This window comes from Marmota flaviventris, chromosome 8, assembly GCF_047511675.1.
Source record: "Marmota flaviventris isolate mMarFla1 chromosome 8, mMarFla1.hap1, whole genome shotgun sequence".
In the NCBI taxonomy this organism is placed as follows: domain Eukaryota; kingdom Metazoa; phylum Chordata; class Mammalia; order Rodentia; family Sciuridae; genus Marmota; species Marmota flaviventris.
Window position 1 is genome coordinate 80,435,922 of NC_092505.1, and position 26,471 is coordinate 80,462,392.

General features: G+C 34.9%; 1 protein-coding gene across 1 annotated transcript in view; it reads right to left on the reverse strand.

Moving 5' to 3' along the window:
- Positions 1-314: 314 nt before the first annotated feature.
- The window catches only part of Epha6 (EPH receptor A6), an 808,736-nt gene continuing 782,579 nt past the window's right edge, over positions 315-26,471 (reverse strand). Inside the window, exons 16-18 of the mRNA XM_027943203.3 lie at positions 12,928-13,121; positions 1,641-1,790; positions 315-429 (exon numbers count right to left, since the gene is read on the reverse strand). Of these exons, the coding sequence (XP_027799004.2) occupies positions 315-429; positions 1,641-1,790; positions 12,928-13,121 (459 nt within the window). The remainder of the gene's footprint in view (positions 430-1,640; positions 1,791-12,927; positions 13,122-26,471) is intronic.

Consider the following 26,471-nt stretch of genomic DNA (forward strand, 5'->3'; position numbering starts at 1 on the left):
CAGATTCCTTTAAGTCCATGAACACTTCCCAAATACTTCTATACAAAGTTACACATCCATGCTGGGTTATTTATCATTGTGTAATGATAATCTGAAGTGGGCCAAGATTTTATTTGCAGGCTATTCAGAGAGGACCTATGTAGCATGAATTTAAAATCCAGGTTGGAAGCAGAAACATAAGGTGTGCAGCCATAGTCTGAATGGGAGACCGTGGTTTAGGAAGTAATGTTTGGAGAATCAGAAGAGAGAGTAGTAGAGAGGACATTTTCCTTTTAGAAATGCTGAGGCACAAAACACAGGTGCTTGTAGTACTTTCATACATGAAATCCTTTCTCCTGTATGTGCATCATATGTAAACGTAAAGTCTGTATGCTGCTGACTATTCGTCTCTGGTGTCCAATGAGTATGACTCCAATTCTCCTAATGTCACTGAGAGAGAGAGAGAGAGAGAGAGAGAGAGAGAGAGAGAGAGAGAAGAAAGAGAAGGAGAAGAAGGAGAAGGGGTGGGGGGTTGGAGACCAAGAAAGGAAGAAAAAGAGAGATAAAAAGAGAAAATGAACATTTACATTTTATAAAAATGAGAGAGAGAAGGAAAGAAAACGAATGCTTAGATACATTAAATATGCAACAGGTCACACTTGCCAAACATTGTGTAGTTTAATTGTTAACAGAAATATAAACGAACAGTGAGAGTTTGTTATTTTTTTTCTTCTATCTGGTCACACAGAATGTATAATAAGTTAATCTCAAGCTTAATGATACAGGGAAAATTTCATATCTAGGTACCTATGTAATGTTCAGATATTTTGTAGGCTGAAGGTTATATATGATTTAGATCGTTATATAAATTTGCGACAGTAGTAGCAAAATGATCAGTATGCAAGGCAGAAGGTATAATATGGATTCCATTTGAGTTCTTGATTTCTCAATAATCTGAAAAAAATGCCATTAGGTTGAACTATGAAATTGTTATTACTGTTTTAAAACAATGGCTCAATCTAATTGTTTTAATATCTAGTTAAGAAAAAACTCACACGTTCAGCATTTATATTGCACATAGGTAAAAAATGATCTTTGAGACAATGGAAAATGTCTGGCCATTGTAATAAACAAGAGGAGCCCTGGAGTGACATGATAAGATTGTATTAATTTGACAAAGGTAGTAGTAGTTATTGATTATGTAAGAAGAAAATATGAAGAATAAATAAGGTAAAACTAAATTTACATGTAGTTTGTGTGTACTACTCTTGTTCACATTATAGATGTGAACAAGAGTAGTACACATTTTAGAAAGCATTTAAAACATTTTTAAAAGCTATTTGATCCTTTCTAAAAATAATGGTTAAAAATGTAATGTCCAACTTCAACTAGAACAACAGAGATGGTAGAAATGACATATTAAGGGCTGGGGCTGTGGCTCAGTGGTAGAGCACTCGCCTAACACATGAGACGCCCTGGGTTTGATCCTCAGCACCACATAAAAATAAAACAAAGATGTTGTGACCATCTACATCTAAAAAATAAAATATTAAAGAAGAAATGACATATTAACCTTAGAAAAGGTGTTATTGATATAGCATTTGAATTTATAATTCCCTAAATAGACATCTAATTACAGTAATAACCCTAGTACCACTTACTCAATGCTCATTCTTGAAATCAGGTCAAATGTTGTAAACCCTGCTGCCATGAAGTTATTCTTATATTGCCCCATCTTTATAGAATCCAGCCAGTCACCGACTGTGACAAACAAAGGATATTCAGAAACTTCACCAGGAGACTCTGGCATTCTATGGGGAAAACAAAACAAAACAAAAACATAGGCACCAGACAAAAAGTCAGATAAAGGTTTTCTTTTTCCTTTTACAATATTGTTAACGTCCAGTATTTTTATCCTCCAATTTTCTGTTATGCAAATCAATAATAAAAAACCCATTTGTTGATCAAGTCAATCTTTTGTCTTTTTTCTGCTTTTTGCCACAGTTGGATCTTATATTTGATAGATCTTGAAGAAATTAACATCTTCTATCTTTTTTTTTTTTTTTTTACTTTTTCTGTAGAGAATAGGAAAGGCAGCAGAATACAACAGACACTAGTATGGCAATATGTAAATCAGTGGATGTGTAACCGATGTGATTCTGCAATCTGTATACGGGGTAAAAATGGGAGTTCATAACCCACTTGAATCAAAATGTGAAATATGATATATCAAGAACTATGTAATGTTTTGAACAACCAACAATAAAAATTATACAAAAAAAAAAAAAAAAAACTTGAGGAATAACCTGCTCCCTATCCCAACCAAGAAAGAAACTAGTTACCATTTTTGATCTGCCACTGAATCCATGTGCTTTTTATCTTTTCCACATTTGTTGGTATAGTTCTCCTTTCATGGTGAATTCTTCTATGGTAAATTCATTGATCAAGTATCCACTTATTCGCTTTTAAACATTCAATAGGAATTATTATTTAATAAATAGTAATCACTGCTAGGCGTGGTGGCTCATGCCTGTAATCCCAGCTTCTCGGGAATCTTATGCAGAAGGGTTGCAAGTTCAAAGTCAGTCTCAGCAATTTAGTGAGACCCTAAGCAATTCAGCGAGGCCCTATCTCAAAATAAAAAAGGGCTGAGGATGTTGCTCAGTGGTTAAGCACCCATGAGTTCAATCCCTGGTACCAAAAATAAACAAAAGTAATTTGCTGCTGTCATAGAACTTGGTTTTGTGAATAAGATTTACATACATTTAAGCATATGGTTTTGTAGCCCAAAGCAAGATAGTATTAAGGCACAAAACAAAACAAAATCAATGTAAATTTTAATAAGAAAAAGGAATGCAGCATTAGTGGATCATAAAGGCAATGTTATAGCAATCTTTGGTTTCTAAAATCTGAGGCAAAGGCATTTTAGTTGGGGATATTTTGTAATTTTAACATAAAATAATAGAAAAGTATTATTTTGGAAAAGCTAGGGTAGACAGGTATGTATAAACTCAGAGAGAAGAAAATGAAGCTAATCTTAGAAATTATAGGAAAAAGAACTCAAAGTTATGTATTTAAGCCATTCTTGTGATAAACTATATTTTTCTGCTTCTAGAAATACATGGAAATTAATGTAAAAAACATTTTACATGTTTTTAAAAATATTTGGTTGTAAAAGTGATTTTATAGTAATTGATGCATTATTAACCCTATAGGACAATAAATGTATCATTTAAAAATTCTTGGATTAGGACTTATATTATCTAGTAAAGCAGTAAGAATCTTTTAGTGTTTAGTGTTTGAGTCAAATTAGTGTTTTCTAAATAATGAAAATGTTATTAGAAATCAATCACTGAATTACTTGAATTAGAACAGTGAAGGCTAGTCCAATTTTTAAAAAACTATAAAGAATGAAAGAATGCATGCATACTTAACTAGAATTATAATTTTAAACACTCATATTTGAAATATTTCAACATGTTTTTAACATCCATATTTTAATTATTTAACCTATAATTAGAAACTGCTAGTACCTTAAAAAACACATGATTAAACCACATGAAGTAAGAATTCCACTGTGAAGCAGAGGGCATATATGAAATATATAACTGTATTGTTCTGCTAAAATATATGGGAGTGGGAATTAGGTTCTAAGATTAATGCTGAAGGTGAAAATTGAAATTCCCTAACACACACACACACACACACACACACACACACACACATTCTAAGATTAATGGTAAAGGTGAAAGCTGAAATTCCCTAACACATACACACACACACACATTCTAAGATTAATGGTAAAGGTGAAAGCTGAAATTCCCTAACACATACACACACAAAAATCATTTAAGTTACCCTTAAAGAACTGAATCTTTTAGAAAGACAAGTTGTGCATGGTTTCAACTCCCAAAGACTCTGAAAAGTACGCCCCTGAAATTCAGGAGAGTCCTTAATAAAGGCCTAGAATTAATTTTATTTTTGTATTCCTTGTTCATTGATATCCTTTTTTTAAAACTGAGGTTTAGTTGAAAATATAGAGTTGGCAGTGAACAAGGATTATGGGGAAATACAGGGGTTTTTGCTCTTTACATAATTGGAATGTGAATAAGGTAAGTGTATGTATCCTGAGAGTACACTGTATTCTATGTTGAGTCTGGTTATCCTTACCAGCAACTGCCATCTTTTTTTTTTTTTAAGCACTACTCAATTATATTATCACATTTATTATTTTGGAGACTAAGTCATATTCTTCTATACTACAAAAATGTTATTGACTATGGGTTGTTTCATTCTAGTTAATATCAGAATGACTCTTAATTTGACCTGAAATAAGAATCAGTTATGTATAAAAGTTGAATAGCTATCACAAATACTTAAATTGTTCCTCTGTTTCTTAAAATTTTCCTAGAGGTGATCATGTTAATAAATAATATCAAATAAAACTTCATGTATGAAATACTAAATGATAAAGCTCTTCATGGCAAAATTAGTTATATAAGTTCTTTAACCACAGCACTTCTGGGTGTTAGACTCTAATGTGCATTTTGAATATGTGAGAGAATTTTGTATAGCTTATATATTCATTTCTTAAATTAGATAACTAGTTTCTATGGAATATACTTTGGGAAATAACTGCTATACTTTATTGACTGAGATTAAATATCAAAATGACTAGGGTACATTTATTAATTATTAATAAAAATAAAATCACATGATAGAAAATTGAATGTCCTTTTTAAAAACAAGATGCTCTCTTGTGTTTAATTTCTTGTCAAATAAGTTTGTTAAAACTAAATTAAATAAAAGGTGGTGGTAATCTCATGAAAATTGAAGGTGGACTAGTAGAATAGAGGAAAGGAACCAGAGGCAGGGAGAAAGGGAGGGAAAGGAGAAATACTAGGAGAATGATATTGGCCAAATTAGATTGTGCACATATTCAAATATTTAACAACAAATCCCACCATTATCTATAATTATCATGCACCAATAAAAAATGAAAAAATGTGAGCAAAATTAAAAGACTGTGTTTAAGCAGCTTTGCTTTCATATTCCCATGCTGTTCTTGACGCGCACACACAAGTCAGATGACTTTCACTCTCCTGAGATAATGCTGGAGTAACTCTTGAGCCATCACAATTTCCTTTAACTGGTGAGTAGAAATGTAATTTGCTAATTTTATGTCTTTAAAACAGAAAGGGAATGAAAGGAAATTCTGTAAACTAAATGACTGAAATGGCCTATTTCCCTGTTGAAAAGCATCCACTATTAGCTCCCAGAATGCTTCAGTATAATAATTCCTTTTCTTTCCACACATCTTTAGTAACCTAGTTACTCTTTGGCCTTTATATGACTGCACTGGCAGTTGATTTAGTAAGGTCAGGATCCCCTCATTGTTCACAGCCACTGTGCAATAACTTTTCTTTCACCTTATCTTATAACGAAGTTGAAAAATGCTCCTATTTTCTGGCTTCAAGGGCTGGGTACCATCAGCTTCACGCGAATTCTCTGGAACATTAACTAATAAACAATAAATGCCCTTTCTTATCAAACATGTACAATGATAAATTCAGTCTGCTGTTTGCTGAACACATAGAAATTTCTGTTATTTGGTGATTAGTGGGTACTGCCCATCTGAGAAATGTCTTTACAGCAAAACCAGAAGCTCACATTTTTAAAAAGTACGAATTATAAAATGGAAGGTGGAAGATCTGCTATTTTTCTCAGAAAAATGAGGAGGGGCTAGAATTAGTAAATTTCAGGTATAAATTATGGTCATTTAGAGAAAATGGCTGGAGTTTAGGTATAACAGGTAATGTTATAGTTGAAGAAGCAGTAAGTGTATACCTCTGATTCTTCTAAATATGTGTGTATAAATGAATATCTCTGATAGAGCAAAGATGTTCCTATTCTAATGAGTCCCTTGAATTCACAATAGTAACTAGTTTTTTAGTTTAGAAGATGCTTACATAGATTATTAGTAGATATCAACACTGTCCTTAAAAAGCAAAAATATTTTTATCCTCAAAAGTATTCCATTTTTACACTTAAATATGATCTAGTAATAAATTTATTTAAATGATTCAATAAAAATTACATTTTCAAAACACTATTGCAAGTAAAATTCTGTTTTAATATGAAATGATCACATACTTAAAGGGTTTTCTTCCCTTTTATTCTAACATAAATTCATTTTTCCTTGCTCTTATATTTATATACTGTTAGCAGAACTGTACTGATAGTCTATCCTATTTTATATTGCCTTTATTTCGCAAATTTTATGGATATTTTTCATATTTCCATAGTCTTCATACTTAAATGAATATATTATATTCTATATGTTGATGCTTAATAATTCCCTAAAATTAGACTCAGATTGCTAACTATATTCTTTTAATATAGGTGATCATGTAGTCTTAGAGCATGTATCTTTTTGCTTCAATTGAATTATTTCCCTTGGAAGAAATCCATAAGATAGAAGAAAATTTTTACAGAGTAAATTAAAAATCCCTGATGGTAGCAACCTTATCTCATATATTTTTCCTTTTTATATAGGCCCAGCACAACACTGAAAGAATTATAAGAGTTCATTAAATGAGGGCTGATTTGTACTTGAGTTTTAAATTCTCTACAGAAATGTTTGATCCATGACATGATAGCTGATTCATGATGAATGATCTATTTTTATTTAATTCCATTATGAGAGCATCTGGAGGAATAAGTGCCTGTTGATGTAACTATCAAGCTATTAATGAATATACTGTTTAACTTATTCCTTACATTGTGGAAATGTTTATTTATACTCATTTCCAGGTTTCAGAGTGGAGGAAGAGGCAGTACAGAGGATGCCAGGTGGCATATTGTTAAGGGTTCATATGCAATTCTAACAAGACCTAGAACCAGAACAACATCTCTCCTATCCAGTGTCACTGCTTTTATATGAGTTTCTCATCTCATGACACAGAGACTATCTTCACACTACCTCTGAAGTCATTGAAGGCACAATTTACTTAATCAGATAAAAAATAAAACATTGCATTCTCCGAAGTTAAGCCTAACATTCAACTTGAACACAAGATAAAATAATGAAATAATTTTGACTTTTTTAAAAAATAAAAAAACTACAAAATCTCTAAAGTACTGAAATATGCCGTTTATCTTATGGATGATGCTTGTGGGCATCATCTGTTTGGTTCTTCAAGTCTTTTGTCATACTTACTTTTTATTTTCAGTTTTTTACTTATTACCATTATTTGTTGGTACAATAATTCTGATAAGTAGGATAAAAAGTGAAGAAACGAAAATGAAAATGTCAAAGTAAATTTAATTATTATAGATTTTTTGAACATAATGAGGGATAGATGCAAACAGGCATAAATTTTTTTTTTAAATTTTCTCATAAGATGAGCAGAGTACCTATCATGTGCTCCCTAGAGTCAGATTAACAGATCACTGAACCTCAAATCTTATTTTTGTGAGGATATGATCCAGAGTCAGAAAATAGATTTTATATTACATGCCAACTGCAATGCAATGGCAGTGTCCATCAAAATGTGGTCATGAAAAGGATAGGGAGACAGCATGTGAGCTCAGTGGGAAGGAGTTTTCTGACAATTGCCAAAGCAAGAAAAAAGAAGCAAAATATATATTTGCCAACATCAGAAAAATTAAACCACAGAAATGCCTGAGGATATAATTCTGGAACTATGTTCTTGCCATATTTTCCTCATCTCTATTTATTGTTGTAATTATTACTTTCTTTTTCAAATAATATTCTTTAAGTGGCTGGGCATTATAGGAGGATATTTGGAGAATATATGGACTATGTATTTGCTACTTATTCCCATAATGAGGGCATATACGCTACCTCTTTGTATTTACCCGGTAGAACATAAAATAATTAGCTGTGTACAGTAAGTTTCTTTTTGAAATTTTAATATAGTCCATCTATGAAGTAAAATAAATCCCAGAGAAAAGTCTAACTAGAGATATTTAAAAAATGTACCCTCTCTATTTATCATCATATTTCTGAAATAGTATTATACTCAAAAACATTTCTCCATTTTGTGAGTTTCTCTAACTGGGTAGTGGAATGGACAAGGGCTTTGGAGTTGGTGAATTTTGCTCCTGATATAATAGTTGATTGCTGAACAGAAGATTTTACATCAAATTGTTGAAAATTATTGTGCCCCTTGGTGCACTATTAACTGAATGCAGGGAATTAGTATCATTCAGTCTTAGAGTGTTTCTCTAAAGCAAAGTTTCTTTTTTTTAATGTATTTTTTTTAGTTGTAGTTGGACACAATACCTTTATTTAATTTATTTATTTTCATGTGGTGCTGAGAATCAAACCCAGCATCTCACACATGCTAGGTGAGTGCTCTACTGCTGAGCCACAAGCCCAGCCCCAAAAGTTCTTAATTATGGTATTGGTATGAGAATTTTGCTCTTGTCCTCATACACATATTACTTGGATGCTTGCAAGTTCAATGATAGATTTGTATATACTAAGAAAGGTGGTGATTGGAGTTCCTTAGAGCTAAAATTCTAGGATCCTATCTATTGCCCAGGTAGGTAGTGAGAATATTCCTAAAGTGCCTTGGCCTGGGCAGGATATAATTTCTAAGGTGACTGACATTGTCTCTCTGGGTCACTCCTGAACATCTGTGGATGCCACTGTTGAACTGATGTTCAGGAAGTCAGAATCTGTAAAAATTCTTTGTCAGTGACAGGCTAGGAATGTGGAGCAGGACTGAAAGAAAGTGTTATTCATTTATCACATGGCAGCTCTGCTCAAAGGAGCATTGGCAAGCTAAATGAAGCCTAGTGTGCTCAACAGGCTTCAGTGCACGGAGGAACTGGGGTGAGAGTTAAGAGAATGTAGAAGGAATGAGTAGGAAAGGTGGCTGGGGTGGGGAGGTAAGTACAGTTGGATAAAGTGACACCCTATGGTTACCAGGCCACTTTACCCTACTGAGTACAGGTCCCCAGACAAGACCCTGGACTCTATAAGAGCAAGCTTACTTGGAGTTGGCAGCAGCTATAAGACTGATCCTGGGAGTTGGAGGGAGGGAGCAAATGATGTTTCAAAATTTGAACACTGCTCCAGATGCCATTCTACACACAACCTTGACCTCAGGATGTCCCCTTTCTCCGAGGGGCTGGGTACTACTTGATAGCTATACTTAATTCTTTGGAACACTATTAGAAGTCATTATTGTAAAGTGAATGAATGTGAGGGTACTTTGAAGTTAAATATATGGAAAAATCACTGCTTATATCAATGTGGTCATTTTGAAAATTATTTTTTATGATTATTTGGATTTTAGGTTATTCTTATGATATCACTATATTAACTTATATATTCATATATTTTCTTGAGTAGGAGAGAAATAAAATATGTTGGGAACTTCTCAGGGATCTGAATACTCCTGTGGGAGAAACTTAGGTATAAGAATGTCAGCAGAGGAAGGGCAAGATCTGCTGCTTCAGATAATGAAAGCCTTCTCCGAACAAATATTTTTCTATTATGTACTCTGACTTAAAAGGAAAGATTTGGTACAGAGTTTATAAAATTTCTAATATGCTAGTATATAATTATTAAAGTGTGGGTTTCATAGCTTTTCTCATTCCCTTTTGTCACCTTAAATTCTTTTTCTCTTACTACTTTGTCAAGAGAAAGGATAAAATCTTCGTAGGTGAATTCCTGAGGGGGAAAAAAAAGCAATTAGAGGGGAATAAAAATCATGGGGACCTAATGCATTAGTGAGTTATATCAGCATATGTGTGAGAAAAATGTGGGAGTTTGGGGGCACTATAGAAAAGAAGAGTGCAGTAGAGTTTAGTAAGAATCACTGTTAGGCTCCTTTACATGTTTGAGAGGCATATGAGGAGAAAGATTGAAATTCTACACTGTTATGTTTCCTTAGTCCAACATTACTCTGGGACAGATGTCTGGCACTGGGATGTGGTAGATGGAGGGTCCTGTCACATGAAGGGGTTTGTCACAGTTTTATAGGCATAAAACAAGCCTTGAGTTCTTTAGCTAATATTGCTATCCTTCAATCTATTGCAACTCTTCCCCCTAAACAGTCTCAGTTCTCTGGATCAGGGACAGGGTGAGTGGGTGGTAGTGATAATAAGGGGATGGCAAGGGGACACATTCCAGCTTTTGTTCAAATAAGATGCTGATAAGACTCAGACATGAAACCTTTAGAACTATGGTTCATTTTGTTTCTGAAAAGTATATTAAGGGCAAAAGCAGTAGCACATATGTCTTTGTCAGAAACAAGGATAGCAAATCAGTCACACAAACTTCCATTTGGTCTCCCAGAGATTAGACCGTAGAATTGAATCAAGCTGCCAACCTTATATAAAGCACCTGACTTTTGGCCTACGTGTGGCAGGGCTATCACAGAGTTTGCCACTCACTGGCATTTTGCACAGCAGATTCACGCACCTCACTAAATCATCAACCTCTGACCCTTAGATACAACCCTTCATCTTGGCTTGACCATTGGATCCTTTTTGCTTTTTGGCATTTTCTCAGATTCTTTCATTAATAACTTCCAAATATGATAGTTATTCATAATCTTGAAAATGCAGACAAGAAACTGTCTTATCTACTTTTACTTTTCTTTCAAAAGAAGACTTTTACCTGCTTGTCTCTATATAGTCATATCATACTTAAACAGCTTTGTTGGCAGGCACTGACTGTAAAGTCTGTTAACTCTATACCACAACAACAGGCCCAGATTAAATTATTTTAGCTTTAGAGATGCCAAAGTTATTTTCTATGAATGCAAACTCATTTCATGGTCCCTTTCTATTAGGACTTTTCCCTCAATATTCAAGCATGCCAAAGCCTCTTTAATAAAACATGAAAATAGGAAACAAGATATATTTCCTCTACTTCTCTTTCTCTGGAGAAACATTTCTGGAAACACGATTAGTACTGTGCATTGCTCTTCTCTCTGACTTCACATTCATTCCTCCTCTATTGCAAGATGTCTTCCACAACTTTATTGAAAATACTCTTGCAAAGGCTGCCTATGAACACCTGAATGCCTCACTGCCCAAACCAATGGACACACTTCACATTTTATTTTACTGAAACTTTGTGAAGCCTTGGACCTTATGCTCCTTGAAGCTCTCTCCTCTTGAGGCTTATGACACAACACCCTATATTTTCTTCATTACTTGTTTGGCTCTTCTTTCTCACTCTCCTTGGGGTATACTTTTTCAGTTCTTATCTTAAGTCTTGGTGTTATAGAGGATGGCCATTTTTTTCTTGTTGATTTGAATCCTTCATATTCTTTATTGGTTTTCTGAAGTACACTTAAAGCTTAAGATACAATCCACATGCTAATGTACTTCAAATCTATATCCCCAGTCCAGACCTTTTTACTTATAAAAAGAGATCCCACCTATAAATTTAACTACCTATTGGATATCTCCACTTAGATGTCCCACAGGCATGTCTGACATAGCATGCTGAAAATGATCTTATTTCTACTCCAAAATTTGTCTTTCTTCCTCTCTTAGTGATTATATCATCCATCAGCTTGTCTAATAAAGAAGCCTGAAGTTTCTTGATTCTTTTCTCTTTTCCTTCCTGCATATTCAATCAGTGATCAGGTCATATTGGTTTTCTTGCCTTATAGTAAATAAATTCTTTTATCTCCTGACCCCAAGTGTATTCCTGTTTCATAAGTTAGGTCCTGATCTCTTGTATCTTGGATTATTGAAAACATATAATCATCTCTGATTCCAGTCTTGTTCCTTATTTTGCAATCAATCAAAATCAGCCCAAGGAGGATCTTTCTAAAATGCAAATGTGATCATGTCATTTTCTTGCTTTTAAAAAAATCCTTCAATGGCTGTCCATTGCTTTAATGACAGAATCCCAAAGTGCCTTTCTCCCCATCCCCCACTCCTTTACTGCTTCCTGTGTTGGACCACTTTGGGGAAGATGGGCTAGAGTAATAGTTTAATCTCTAGCTATTTCATGCTTGGCTTCACTTTACTGAGACTGCCAATTAGTGATTTAGAGGTGAACTCTTACATGCTCACTGTGAACTGAAGCCTGTTTCAAATAGTCCTTGAAGGGCCTTGGCCTTATTGTCACTAAAGCACTACACCGACTTGAACCTGTGACCTGAAGCTGAACGTCCCAACATCCTCTTGGCTATCACCTGAGTCAGGGAAAAATGAACTTGGGAAATGCTCTAGTTATTTCTAAGTCTAATTTCTCCTAAAAGAAGAAATATATTTCCAACTTAATGATATTTTAAATGTAATATTTTCAGACATAGATGACAATCTTTTTTTCTTTGACTTTTCTCCTTCTTATAATTGCTTTTCAGAGAGAGGTGAGTAGATCTTCTCAACTCCACTGACTTTTATAAAATGGTGTATGAGTGCCTTTATTTTCTTGTCTTGTAGTCTGTCCTTTTCTGGTTTTAGGAGTGGAAGTTAACAACAGCTAAATGTGATCATATCACCTGGAAGCATTCTTGCTCCTGGCTGATTCACAAATTACCTGTCTTGCCTGCCATTTTAGATAGAGGGACAAAGCACAGATTGGACAAGAAAATTAGAGGAGCTGCATGTACAAAAATTGTATTCATGAAGGTAAAGAGGGATCCATAAAGAAAGATCGATAAATATCAAAGGCCCACATGTAAAAAATATAAACAAACTAATTCATAAAGTTGAGATAGAAAAGAGAAGGGGAAGCTACTTTTTTTCCTCATGAAAAAATTTCCATAGTTTTCATTAATGTCAACACTTTGTCTGTTCAGCTGATTAATAAAATACAGCTTATACAAGACCGACAACTAGGTAGTTACCAGGGCAAACTCTTTCCCCTCTATCTACTATTCTTGCCTGTAGCCTAAAAGAAATTATGATTGTCAAGGGGGGAAAAAACAATATTATGCGTCTTACACAAGGATGTCTTCCACCAGGGTGTGAAGGGCACTGGGATTGCGGATCAATTTGTCAAGGAAGCTGACAATGTCAGTAAATTTTGGTCTGTGGTTTCTCTCCTTCTGCCAGCAATGGAGCATCAGTTGGTGTAGAGATGCTGGGCAGCCCATAGGAGCTGGAAGTCTGTAACCTTCTTCAATGGACAGAATGACCTAAATGCAAACAAACACAGATTATTCTCTTATTTGTGTATATATATATATATATATATATATATATATATATATATATATATATACTAAGTAACAATTACTTTATATGCAAGAAACAGGAGCCAAAATATTGGTAAGCTTGTGAATACACAGGAAAAATACCAAAGTTCTGAACAAGAGCTGAAAATAGCCCCACAGTGTCTGCTGACCACTATTAGAGAAAACAGGTTTTAAACATGCTGTGTTACTGGTGTACACAAGGTAGTTAGATTTCACCACAACCTCAAGAAAGAGTTTTTGTGTGATTTTGCTGGAACATGAGAAAGTCAGTGTGCGATCCATGCATTTTGTGCAAACTAAAGCAAACTAATGCAAACTACATGTGATGATCATTTCAGGTAAAATTTAAGTAAAATTCTGCTAAAGCGTGATTTCTGGAATCATTTTCTATCCTCTTTATAATAATGTCAATGTATTTTCTTTTCTATCATTCCTTCTTTATCATGTATTTAACTTCTTTTCACTTTTAGCTTTCTCTCAAGTCTGACACTGACCTGACAATGAAGTTATCCTTTCATAATTTATAAGGTTGTTTAATCCTTGAAATGCTACCAATGGCCAGTCACCTATCAATAGGAGCACTTAGCCCCAGTATGAAACAGAACTTCTGTGATGATACACATCTTCTCTCTGTCTGGTTGGTAGCAACCAGTCATGTGTTACCATTGAGTATTTGAAATCTAGCTACAAGGACTGATGAACTGAATTTTTAATTTGAGCTAGTTTTAATTCACTAAAGTTTAAATTAAATAACTACCTTTTATGGAATAGCAGCTTTAGGGAAAAATACACATAAGAAAGTAAAGTTAAGAGTCACAACAGGATGACAACTAGTTAGTCTTGGTACTTAGAAAATCACACAAGATCAGGGAAGACACTAATCTGTTTCATATATGACCCACCTGGGAACTTCCTAAAAATGCAATAAAACTGATCCTAAATTCACGTTGCTTAGTTTTAGTAAAATGTTCAAATGCGTTTTGTGAACCTTTATTTTTATATCATCTCTGGAGAAAAATAAAAGACAAAGGGTTTATTCTCCATATTTTTTTGGGTGGCAATGAGGTAGGAAAGAAAAAAAATAAGAACAGGTGGAAAAAAGACAAAGAGGGAAAGGAAAAGGGACTATAGATTTAAATCTAAGAACCTGTGAACATCCTCAGTTTCACCCACCCAGGCTTATTTTCCTGTAGACCTGAATTCTTAAAAGATCCAGTAAATCTTAGAGCACTGTGAGTCCAGTTAATTAGTGCCTATGTACCTTATTAGATTATAGAATGTATCCTTAGACTGATTAAAGGAAGCAGAGAGAGAGAAAAAGAGAGAGAGAAACACGGTATGGGTACACAGTCCAAATGCTATGTATTAACTAGATAATGTCAAAGTGAAGATTCTGAGAAGAACCAGATGACCATGACTGCTCTTTGCACCACCATGAAAAGAATCCAGCTCATTAAGCTGACTCGTCCCACCTATGTTTCAGGCTCAGCATTTCCTTTAAAAGTTAAGCCAGAGGCCCCCAAAGAACTTCTCTCTAACACCTACACCCCTCTCCCTTTGAGTGCTTTATCCTGTGCTATTGTTACTTTCCTGAATAAATATCCTTGCTTTATTAAATAAAACTTGGCTTGTGCCTCTTCTGTTATGTCCCAAAATTCCTTTCTGTGGGATAAAAACCTGGCAGGGTTAATTTGAGGTGCCCTTTTCTTTCTGGGAGCCTCCTTAAACCTTATCTGGTGACAGAAAAACTGTCAAATAGAATCAAACTAATATTTAAAGACGGGGACAGTTACACCTTACCACCACCCCATCCCAACACCCAAAATGCAAAAATGTAAATGTTAATATCTTTAACAGAAGAATCCTACTGCAGCACCATCTGCACATTTTCTGTAATTAAAAAGAAATATGGACTCTCCATTTTTGTTTATTTTTTTAATTGGCACCATTTGACATGACCCTAAAATATGTTATTCCTGAATTTATGTTACAGGTAGTTTGTAAAAAAAAAAAATGAAGCAACAATAATATATGTTCAGGAATCCTTTAACCATTTTAGTATTAGGGAATTTCGTATAATCCCCATTAGTGTCTTTATGGCCATAATCCTTTAAAATGTAAGAATATTTATATTTTTCTATTAATTTTATGTTCCATTATTAAACAAGATTTTTTTCTGAACTTTTTTCTGGCTACTTTGGCTGTCAAGTAGGTTTGGATTTTAAGATAATTTATTACAAATTTTAGTAAAACAGGAGTGTATAAAATGCTTTTAATATATCATAATTACTTTGGGTAGCTTCAAAAAGTAATTAAGAAAAAAATACTATAGAATTACATTAGAGAATAACCTTGAATTCCCACCCTAGCAGAGCTTTATAGTCAATTTGCCCCAGTTTCCTAATTATAAGAGCATGGAGTAAAATAGGTGGCAAGTGATATTATGAAAAAATGATACCTGTATTTATTGAATATTTCTCAGGGGTTAGGTTGTTCATGTATTTTTCTTTATTTACTGCTTAAAATTACTCAGTGTAGTAATTATTATTATCCCTATTTCATAAATCAAAAAATTTAGACTCAGAGCAGTTAGGAAACTTGCCTAGATTCACAAAGTATGCAGCAGAACTGGAATTTGACCTTAGTTCCTTTTAAACTCAAAATTTCTCCTCTGGTCTTTCATCAGAGATGTTTTTCCATTTTCATGATGCAACATCTTCTGCTCTAATTTTATATCACTTAACTTAATCTGAACACTGATTACCATGTTATATTTCATGATAGCTTATGTTAAGTGGACTTCAAGGATTTTATAAATTTAAAATAAAAAGTATATTTACTTCATAGTCTGTAAACTGTCATATTCAACTAAGAAGTCAGTTCTGAAAGCTTCTGAGTCTTATGTAAATTTGTATTACTGTAGCTATTATTTTGAATTGCTATTACTCCATTTGCCTTTCCTCTAAGGCTATGTGCACTTGAAAGCAGAAATCATCCCTCTAGATTTTGTTTCCTCATCATTTAGTACAGTGTTGGACACAGTGATAAATGCTATTGACCTAAACTAAAGCAATTAGAAGAACTTTTTGGATTCATCTTGATAAAAGAACAGATTTTTAAAAATAAACTTGGAGTATCAAACCAGCCCAAATGGATTCAAAGCACAAGCACCATAGTACCTGTACTCATAACTTAAATATTAATTTTAAAAGTAAGATGAATTAAACAGCATTATCTAAAAATGCTATTCTAATGAACTTACTGTGAATTTGCTTGGACAAGCCAGGAAGAATGGGGTGTTAAGGTTTGAAAAGAAGTGTTCCCCAAAATTTCCTGTGTTAATGCAGCCATATTCAGAAGTAAAATGACTGGATTGTGAGCTGTAACCTAAACAGTGCATCCTAGTTTGAATGGACAAACTGGGTATTAATTGTAGCCTGGAATAAGTGGGTGACTGGCGGCGTGCCCTGGAAGGATTCATCTTCTCTGTGGTCCCCTCTCTTTGTCTTTGATTCTCCAGCTACCATAACATGAGCAGCTTTCTTCTGCCATACCCTTCTACCATGGTGCTCTTCCTCTCCTTGATCCCAGAGTGATGGACCTGGCCAACCATAAACTAAAACTCTGAAACCATGAGCCTAAATAAACTTTTCCTCCTGTAAATTGTTCTTGTTGGGTATTTTGGTCACAGTGATAAAAAGCTAACATGCTGGGGACTTGCTCTTACCTAATAAACAGGAATTTCACTCAAACATCTTTTGACTGTAATCCCTTTCCTGCTGTCCAGAGGAGTCATTATTTTCCACTGTTCCCATTTTTGGGAGTGAACTCTCATAATCAACTCCTATAAACAGCTGATATCCAAATCCAGATTGCTTGGCCTCAAGCAGGTTGTTCATCCCTCTTGACAAAGGTGTTCTCAGGCTATCTCTCTATGAAGAGTGATAAGAGGGTAGAGTCCCTTGCCTGGAGCTTTACCATGAATATGTCAAACAGGGTGTCTGGTCCCAGCTTGCCTGTCTGTGGAGCAGTGGGAAGAACAGGGCACCCTTGACATTTCTTCTTGCTGATCTTTGACTTTAAGTTTTCTAAAATTTTTAACTCTTGACCTTATGAAATTTTTCTTGAACTCTGCCTCATGATCCCTCACATAAAGGGAAAACATATTGTAGAATAATTCCACAATGCTAATTCTAAATAATATACCTGTATTTATTCTTTTAAACTTTATAATAAACCCGTGGGGCAAGTACAATTGTTATCCTCATTTTATGGACAAGAAACTTAATCATATTGAGGTTGAACTTACCTAAGGTCACATACCTAAAATCTCTAGCTTCAAGGCTAAAAAGCGACTTAAAAATGTAAATCACACAATTGCTTAAAAAAACCTTTCTAATGGATTTTAAATTTATTTATCCAAATATGTAGATATTAATCACTTAAAATAGTTGGACATTATACATAAGAGATAACATAATGAGTAAGGCATATCTTCATCTTTAGGAGATTATATAATGTAGTTAAAGGAGAGCAAGGATTATGAATATAGCAAATGCCACTCATAATAGAATGGGAGCACTAGGCAGGAATGCTAACAGCCTAGGAAGACTTCTCAAGGAGGTGAGCTGAGTCTTAAAGGAAGCCAGCAGCGTAAAGAAGGTGGGTTGAAGAGAGGAGATGTGATCTGGAATACAGTAGCAACATTTATAACTTTGAGAGCTTATTGTGTGCCACGTTCTGTACCAGGTGTTTTGATATAGTTTGGATCTTATTTGGGTCTTAAAATATGTATTACATGGCTATATACATTTTATGTATGGTTATATACATTTTACAGCTAAGAAAACTGAAGTTCAAAATGATTAGCAGATTGCATGAATATCACATAGCAAATAATTCTCTAAGGAATGACTTTGGTTGTCACCAAAGTAGGGTTTGAATCATAGAAGTGGTCGACAAAGTCTCTCCTGGGTCTTTAACTGCATCCCTAATTCATTCCCTGCCAGTTAGATCTTGAGCCCTCCTTTCTGTGTTGCTATATTCTCTGGGCTTTCACTCTCACTCCTCTTCTTATGATTTCCATATCTGTAGCTCTAGCTCAGCTCTCTCTCCAGATTTCTATATTGGTCACCTGTAGGACATATAACTTCATAAAGGGGCCATGGATTATTCTGTGCAAAATTGAACCTGTCTCTCCTTTGGGATGTGTGTCTTTTGCAAGGGTACCACCGTTCTTCTCTCCAGTCAGTGGCCAGGGAAACACCTGGGTCTCAGCCTTCCCTGTTGCTCAAAATTAAGTCATTCTGATTCTACCACCTTTGTATGTTTAAAGTGTGCTCCATTTAAAAAAAAAATCTTCTTTCCATATAACTTATTTCCCCTTTTGATCAGGGCACATTCTCCTGGTCTCCTTCCCTGTTTTTCTCTCTGCTGTCATCAATCACAGTGCAGCTAAAGCAATCCTACTGAGGTGGGACTGTGATCATGCTCCTCCACATCCGCAATGCTGCACCATGATCCTGGCTCCCAGTCCTCACCTCTGGCTGCAACTTGTCCCACTTGATCCTTTGCTCTGGCCATTACAAAACACTTGTAGTTTCTTAGCTGGGTGAGCTGAGGTTCTGAAGGTTCTTTTTCCCATATGTTCCTGGCATCATGGAGTTCAATGCCTTGTCAAGTCAAACAATGGAGCTCACTTGTCACAAAGGGGACTGATGAGAGGTGTATTTTAAGAGTAGCTTGAGAACATCTAAATTAACCTTTATCTTCATACATATTTCTTTTGTGGAAAGTTTTGCTTTATAGGTACTTTCTGATTCCTTAATTAATAAATGACAGGGAGCAGCATATGGGGTGTTTTTGTCTAAAAGACTAATTGAGCTTTGTTGTTTTAGGGGATGAAGGGGTGATAATTAACTAAAGGAATTTTGCAACAATTTGGTTTTATGATATTCATAGGCTGTCATCTTTTGGGAGAAGAGTTATATAAGGTTATACCCTTATTTTAAAATGTAAGAAAAAATTAAAATAAAGTGACTGCAATGATAATTTCTATGCAGAAATAGAAGGAATTAGATTTTGTCAGAAATTGTTATCTGAAACCTGGTTGGTTGTTCTAAATAGACTATACTGGTTTCTTGTCATCCACACTGAAATTTTTTAACAGCCAAGAATCAACATAAGGCTCAGTTGGGGCACGTCACAGACTGCTCAGCTCTTGCTGAATCTGATGAGTTTTTCAATTGTGTTGATAGTTTCTGTATCAAAGCAGGCAATGCACATCTTTTATTAAACCAGGCAAACAAAGATGAGACAGTCAATATTAAGATGCTGAGATATTCCTGAACTATACTATTGAACAGGACTGCTTGGACTGTTCAGGAGATCACATTTTTATGACTACTAAATATCTACAAAAAAGCATATTCTGTTTAGTTATTCACATATTCTTTCAAAAGAAGCTGTCTCAAAAATTTAGCATAGGCTGAAATGTATAGTAAATGGGAATGTGAAATGATGTTGTTTTATCTTCCCTCTAAATATTCATCATAGCTATGTAGAGAAACTATAATTTCATGTAGAAGTGAGTAGTGAGACAGGGTCCCAGTATGTATTTACTTTTTGTGATAGTGATTACTTACATAGATTAGGGTATTTAGATTTATAATACAACAACAATAAAAATGTATTCTCTGATGTGTAACATAGAGGTGTGTCTACATGGAACAAGAGGGAAACAGAGAAGGAGGGAGGGAGGGTTACTAATGAAGAAGGGAGGAAGGAAGGAGCAAAGGAAGGAAAGAAGGAAGATCATAAATAATTACAAGTAACATTCATAGAAAGCTTAACCCACTTTCTCATTCAGCATTTTTCAACATAACAGAATTTAAAATTCATTTAAATGCAATCAAGACTTAAATGAACTCAGTGTCCTGAAAAAGAGGATAGAGTAAGAGAAGAATAAGATACAGAAAGAGAATTCATTTTCAGAGGCTAATTTATAACTTGTTTTTTTGTTTTTTTTTAATTTTTTATTGTTGGCTGTTCAAAACATTACATAGTTCTTGATATATCATATTTCACACTTTGATTCAAGTGGGTTATGAGCTCCCATTTTTACCCCATATACAGATTGCAGAATCACATCAGTTACACATCCATTGATTTACATATTGCCATACTAGTGTCTGTTTTGTTCTGCTGCCTTTCCTATCCTCTACTATCCCCCCTCCCCTCCCCTCCCCTCCCCTCTTCTCTCTCTGCCCCCTCTACTGACATTCATTTGTCCCCCTTGTATTATTTTTCCCTTTCCCCTCACTTCCTCTTGTATGTACTTTTGTATAACTCTGAGGGTCTCCTTCCATTTCCATGCAATTTCCCTTCTCTCTCCCTTTCCCTCCCACCTCTCATCCCTGTTTAATGTTAATCTTCTTCTCATGCTCTTCAACCCTACTCTGTTCTTAGTTACTCTCCTTATATCAAAGAAGACATTTGGCATTTGTTTTTTAGGGATTGGCTAGCTTCGCTTAGCATAATCTGCTCTAATGCCATCCATTTCCCTGTAAATTCTATGATTTTGTCATTTTTTAATGCAGAGTAATACTCCATTGTGTATAAATGCCACATTTTTTTTTTATCCATTCATCTATTGAAGGGCATCTAGGTTGGTTCCACAGTCTTGCTATTGTGAATTGTGCTGCTATGAACATCGATGTAGCAGTGTCCCTGTAGCATGCTCTTTTTAGGTCTTTAGGGAATAGACCGAGAAGGGGAATAGCTGGGTCAAATGGTGGCTCCATTCCCAGCTTTCCAAGAAATCTCCATACTGCTTTCCAAATTGGCTGCACCAATTTGCAGTCCCACCAGCAACGAAACTCTGGCCAGAGCAATTAGACAGACGAAAGAAATTAAAGGCATCAAAATAGGAAAAGAAGAACTTAAATTATCACTATTTGCAGATGATATGATTCTATACCTAGCAGACCCAAAAGGGTCTACAAAGAAACTATTAGAGCTAATAAATGAATTCAGCAAAGTGGCAGGATATAAAATCAACACGCATAAATCAAAGGCATTCCTGTATATCAGTGACAAATCCTCTGAAATGGAAATGAGGACAACCACTCCATTCACAATATCTTCAAAAAAAATAAAATACTTGGGAATTAACCTAACAAAAGAGGGGAAAGACTTATACAATGAAAACTACAGAACCCTAAAGAGAGAAATAGAAGAAGATCTTAGAAGATGGAAAAATATACCCTGTTCATGGATAGGCAGAACTAACATCATCAAAATGGCGATATTACCAAAAGTTCTCTATAGGTTTAATGCAATGCCAATCAAAATCCCAACGGCATTTCTTGTAGAAATAGAGAAAGCAATCATGAAATTCATATGGAAAAATAAAAGACCCAGAATAGCAAAAACAATGCTAAGCAGGAAGTGTGAATCAGGCGGTATAGCGATACCAGACTTCAAACTATACTACAGAGCAATAGTAACAAAAACAGCATGGTACTGGTACCAAAACAGGCGGGTGGACCAATGGTACAGAATAGAGAACACAGAAACCAATCCACAAAACTACAACTACCTTATATTTGATAAAGGGGCTAAAAGCATGCAATGGAGGAAGGATAGCATCTTCAACAAATGGTGCTGGGAAAACTGGAAATCCATATGCAACAAAATGAAACTGAATCCCTTTCTCTCGCCATGCACAAAAGTTAATTCAAAATGGATCAAGGAGCTTGATATCAAATCAGAGACACGCCGTCTGATAGAAGAAAAAGTTGGCTACGATCTACATACTGTGGGGTCGGGCTCCAAATTCCTCAATAGGACACCCATAGCACAAAAGTTAATAACTAGAATTAACAAATGGGACTTACTCAAACTAAAAAGTTTTTTCTCAGCAAAAGAAACAATAAGAGAGGTAAATAGAGAGCCTACATCCTGGGAACAAATCTTTACTCCTCACACTTCAGATAGAGCCCTAATATCCAGAGTATACAAAGAACTCAAAAAATTAGACAATAAGAGAACAAACAACCCAATCAACAAATGGGCCAAGGACCTGAACAGACACTTCTCAGAGGAGGACATACAATCAATCAACAAGTACATGAAAAAATGCTCACCATCTCTAGCAGTCAGAGAAATGCAAATCAAAACCACCCTAAGATACCATCTCACTCCAGTTAGATTGGCAGCCATTATGAAGTCAAACAACAACAAGTGCTGGCGAGGATGTGGGGAAAAGGGTACACTATAACTTGTTTTTGGCATTAGATTTCCCTTTTAACTTTAGATGAAAATCTTCTGAAAACCTTACACTTTATTCAAAAACGCTTTTTATTGGAAATCACTAGGATGATGCCATATCATACGTATGGAGGGTATGTAGGATCTTTACAAAATAAAAAAGTACCTGTTCCTTATTAGGTCACCATGCCTTGTACTGCTGAATGAGAGGACAAATGGGGGAACAGTAAGAGGTATGGGTTGTTGATGACATGATGTGTCATTTGGAAAATCTTTATCCTTAACAATTTGAAAGTCACTCTTCTTGAAACTGAGATAACTAACACCTTCTACAGAACTTCCGTTTGTAAGAGCATTAGTGAAGCAGTTGCCTGAACTCCACTGAAGTCCCAAGCTGTCGCTAACAAGCTAGGTGTTGAGGAAGTTTCTGTCGCCTCATTAATAAGGAGAAAAAGGAGTGGACTCTGCCTGCAATTGTACTTTTTACCTCAAAAACTATTTCTAGAGTCAGTGAAATCAAAGATCATCAGCAAGAAATTTGGTAATATCTCTAAAGTTGAAGTTTCTGTAAATTTAATGCATGATTCATTAAATGTCTTACTCATTGAAAGGACTTTTCCCCCCAGAGCTCCTAGTGCCTAAATGAATCTCTGTAGGGAAACAAAAATACACACAAGGCTAGAGTGTATCCCTGTAAAGTAAAACTAGAAGATTCTAGGTACCATGATAAATGTCTTACTCTGTCAGTTCCCCTACAACAAATTATACTTTTTGGAAGTACAATGGCACATTCCAAATTATTGTTTATGAAACCATTTTTTGTTTAAGAAGTCAAAGTTCCTAAAATCCAACACCATTTTCTTAAACATTCTCTGGGGAAAAAGAAACATTTCTTCCCTGGTGCATCATTTTGATTTTATGAAGATATTAGCTATCTCTAAATAATACATTTCCTGGGCCCACTAAAAATATTGACTAGCTATGGAAAAATAGTTTGTGAGTATAAATGAAAAGGTAGAATGCCCTGTTTGTAAACAAAATTAAATAAAAATCGTAAGAGCTAAAGATAGTAGGCATATTTATTCCAAATAGGTGAGCATTTTTTCTGAAGCTATAGTTAATTTTTTATGAAAATATTGCTGAATATTTTCTAGTGTTGTGGTCATTTGGTTAAAAACAACTTTCCTTTGAAAATTACACTGTGGTACTAGCATATTGGTTACTGGTTTCCTGTACTTGAAAATTTACTTTTTGAATTATTCACAATGGTGATTGATTACATCTTTTAATATTCTCCATTACTCTTGCCTTAGATCAGACATTCATCATGCCAGTATACTTAGTATTTATTTAATTAAAGTGCTTCTATTGTGTACATACCAGTAGTAGAAATTACTGAAAAACTGAGAAGAGGAAGGCTGTTTTGAAAATTGCATCAGTAAAACACATATTCAAATAAAGGCAAAATTTTTTTCTATAATATGGTAGGTTGAAATAATAGGAATAGGTTTTTAGCAATTTACTGTATCTTACACAGATCATTACACAAGGACCATTACATAATAAAGTCGAGTTTTGAAAATCTAATCAGAGACAAAAATTGGAAATGACTGGACTCTCTGAGTCATAAAATCATGCTGCATTTCTAGGTAAGTGGATTCTACATATCCACCATTCTAGGCTGAAGTACTGACCCATAATGGAGAAAGGTTATAGAATTATGAGGACAAACAGGAAATACGGGAAAAGGTTATTTTCTTTCTTATAATTTGAAGAAAGGAATCAATTCAGATAAGGTCAAAAGGTTGTTTTCAGCCACATACTTGTAAAAATAAAACCCCAAATATAAATTCCAATTTTCCCCCTCTCAGGTAAGCTTCAAAGAGCAACCTAAAGCAAAACTCAATATTATATAAAAGCTTTTAAAATGCAAGAGGGAAAAACAATCAAAGCAAAAACACCTAGGCAGCATTATGCTTCCTAGTAAGCCTCAAATGAGATGCTCCCTAGTATGTTTTTGGGAAACTGAACTAGCTTGGTAGCATATGCCTAAATGTTACCACACCCAGGAGAGGCACTTGAGTTTCAAAATGCTTCAAGGCACTTTTTTTTTTTTTTTTTTTTTTAACAGCATCATGTCAGGGAAACAAAACAAAACAAAACAAAACCCAAGACTCCAGTCTTGCACTCATATCATTAGCTCAGGCTAAGTTGCCTCTCATTTAAGTGGTGAGAATATTTTCCCTACGTCTTGGCTCTGTGGGGATTTGGTTATTTAATGTTGCCTGCTGTTCATGTTTTGCTTCCATTCTCTTCTGTGAAGCACATTCCACAGTATAAGTGATGGAGGGGAGAGCCGCAGTGCCCTTGATGTCTGTCATCTTCAGAGCTTGTGTGGCTCCAGCACATGTACTTCCAGTATGTAGTAAGTAACACTTATTTAGAATGTGGATGAAAAATACCATAAAACATTATCCTGAGATACGTTATAAGGAAGGAAAACTAAACCTCATCATTTAGAAAGTAGAAAGCAGCCATGCACTTACAATGTGCCTGTGATATATTTCTGTTAATGAGCTAAATATGCCAATCATTAAAATTTGATTTAATATATTTAACAAATATAAGAACAAGATGGTACATTTCATAAATTTTTGATAACAAGACACAAATTCTGCCCAAAGGATTTATATTTCTAAACATTCTTTTGCTAATAAGAAACAATGGAAAGGCTGGGGTTTTGGCTCATTGGTAGAATGCTTGCCTGGCACGTGTGAGGCACTGGGTTCAATCCTCAGCACCGCGTTAAAAACAAACAAACAAACAAAAACAACAACCAAAGGTATTGTGTACATCTACAACTAAAATTTTTTTTTAAAAAGAAACAATGGAAATGCTTCTCTTGTGATAGACTGGCATACATAATTAAAGATGCATTGATCTCATTGTGTAGAACTTTGTGGTGTGCAGATACTTCTTGAAAACTGGGACTTCTATAGTACAGCTTAAAGGACAGAATCATAAACTTTGGTAACCAGTGGCTGGAACTTCAGTTTAACCACTCACTAGCTCCTTGATATACCAATACTAAACCTCAATTATCTAGAAATGGGAGTAATAATTTACCTCATAGAATTATCTGGAATATCAAGTAAGCTAATAATCTAAAATACTTGAAAATTTAAGATGTTGTTATCACTGACTAATTAACCATCCTCTATGTAACAAGTGCCATACATAATACATTACCATTTATTCTTTTGAATTTGGCAGTTGGATATTTAGAACCTCAGTAAAGAGTATTTTAGAAACTTTAAACTGGGGCTGGGGTTGTGGTTCAGTGGTATAGTGCTCACCTGGCCTGTGTGAGGCACTGGGTTCAATCCTCAGTACCACATAAATTTAAATAAATGAAATAAAGGGGTTGTGTCCATTTACAACTAAAAAAATTAAAAAAAGAAACTTTAAACTACTTGCCAAAAATTACATGGTCAATGAATTGTGGAGCTGGCATTTGATCCTGGATCTTTCTAGCTCTGATCTAGGGGTTGTTTTGTCTCTCATTGCTGCCAGGGCAACATCTAGGGACATTTTTGATTGCCACAACTGGTGAAGTGCTACTGAAGTCTGGCATGTAGAGACTGGGTACCCTACAAATTATCCTATAATGCACAGGACAACACCCACAGCAAAGAACTATCTGGTCCAAAATGTCAATGGTTCTGAGGTGGAAAGAAGTCTAACCCTACTGTTTTTTTTCAGTATAACCTACTGCCTCATTAGAATCTAGTAATGAACACTGTAACTATTTTGGTGCCAGTTGATATTTGTAATAAAGTTGCTCTTAAAAATGATGTATACAGGTGGATGTGGTGGTGCATGTCTGTAATCTCAGTGACTAAGGAGGATGAAGCAGGAGGATTGCAAGTTCGAGGCCAGCCTCAAAAACTTAGTGACATAAAATAAACAAAATTAAAAATAAAAATAAAAAGGGCTGGGGATGTAGCTTAGTAGTAAAGT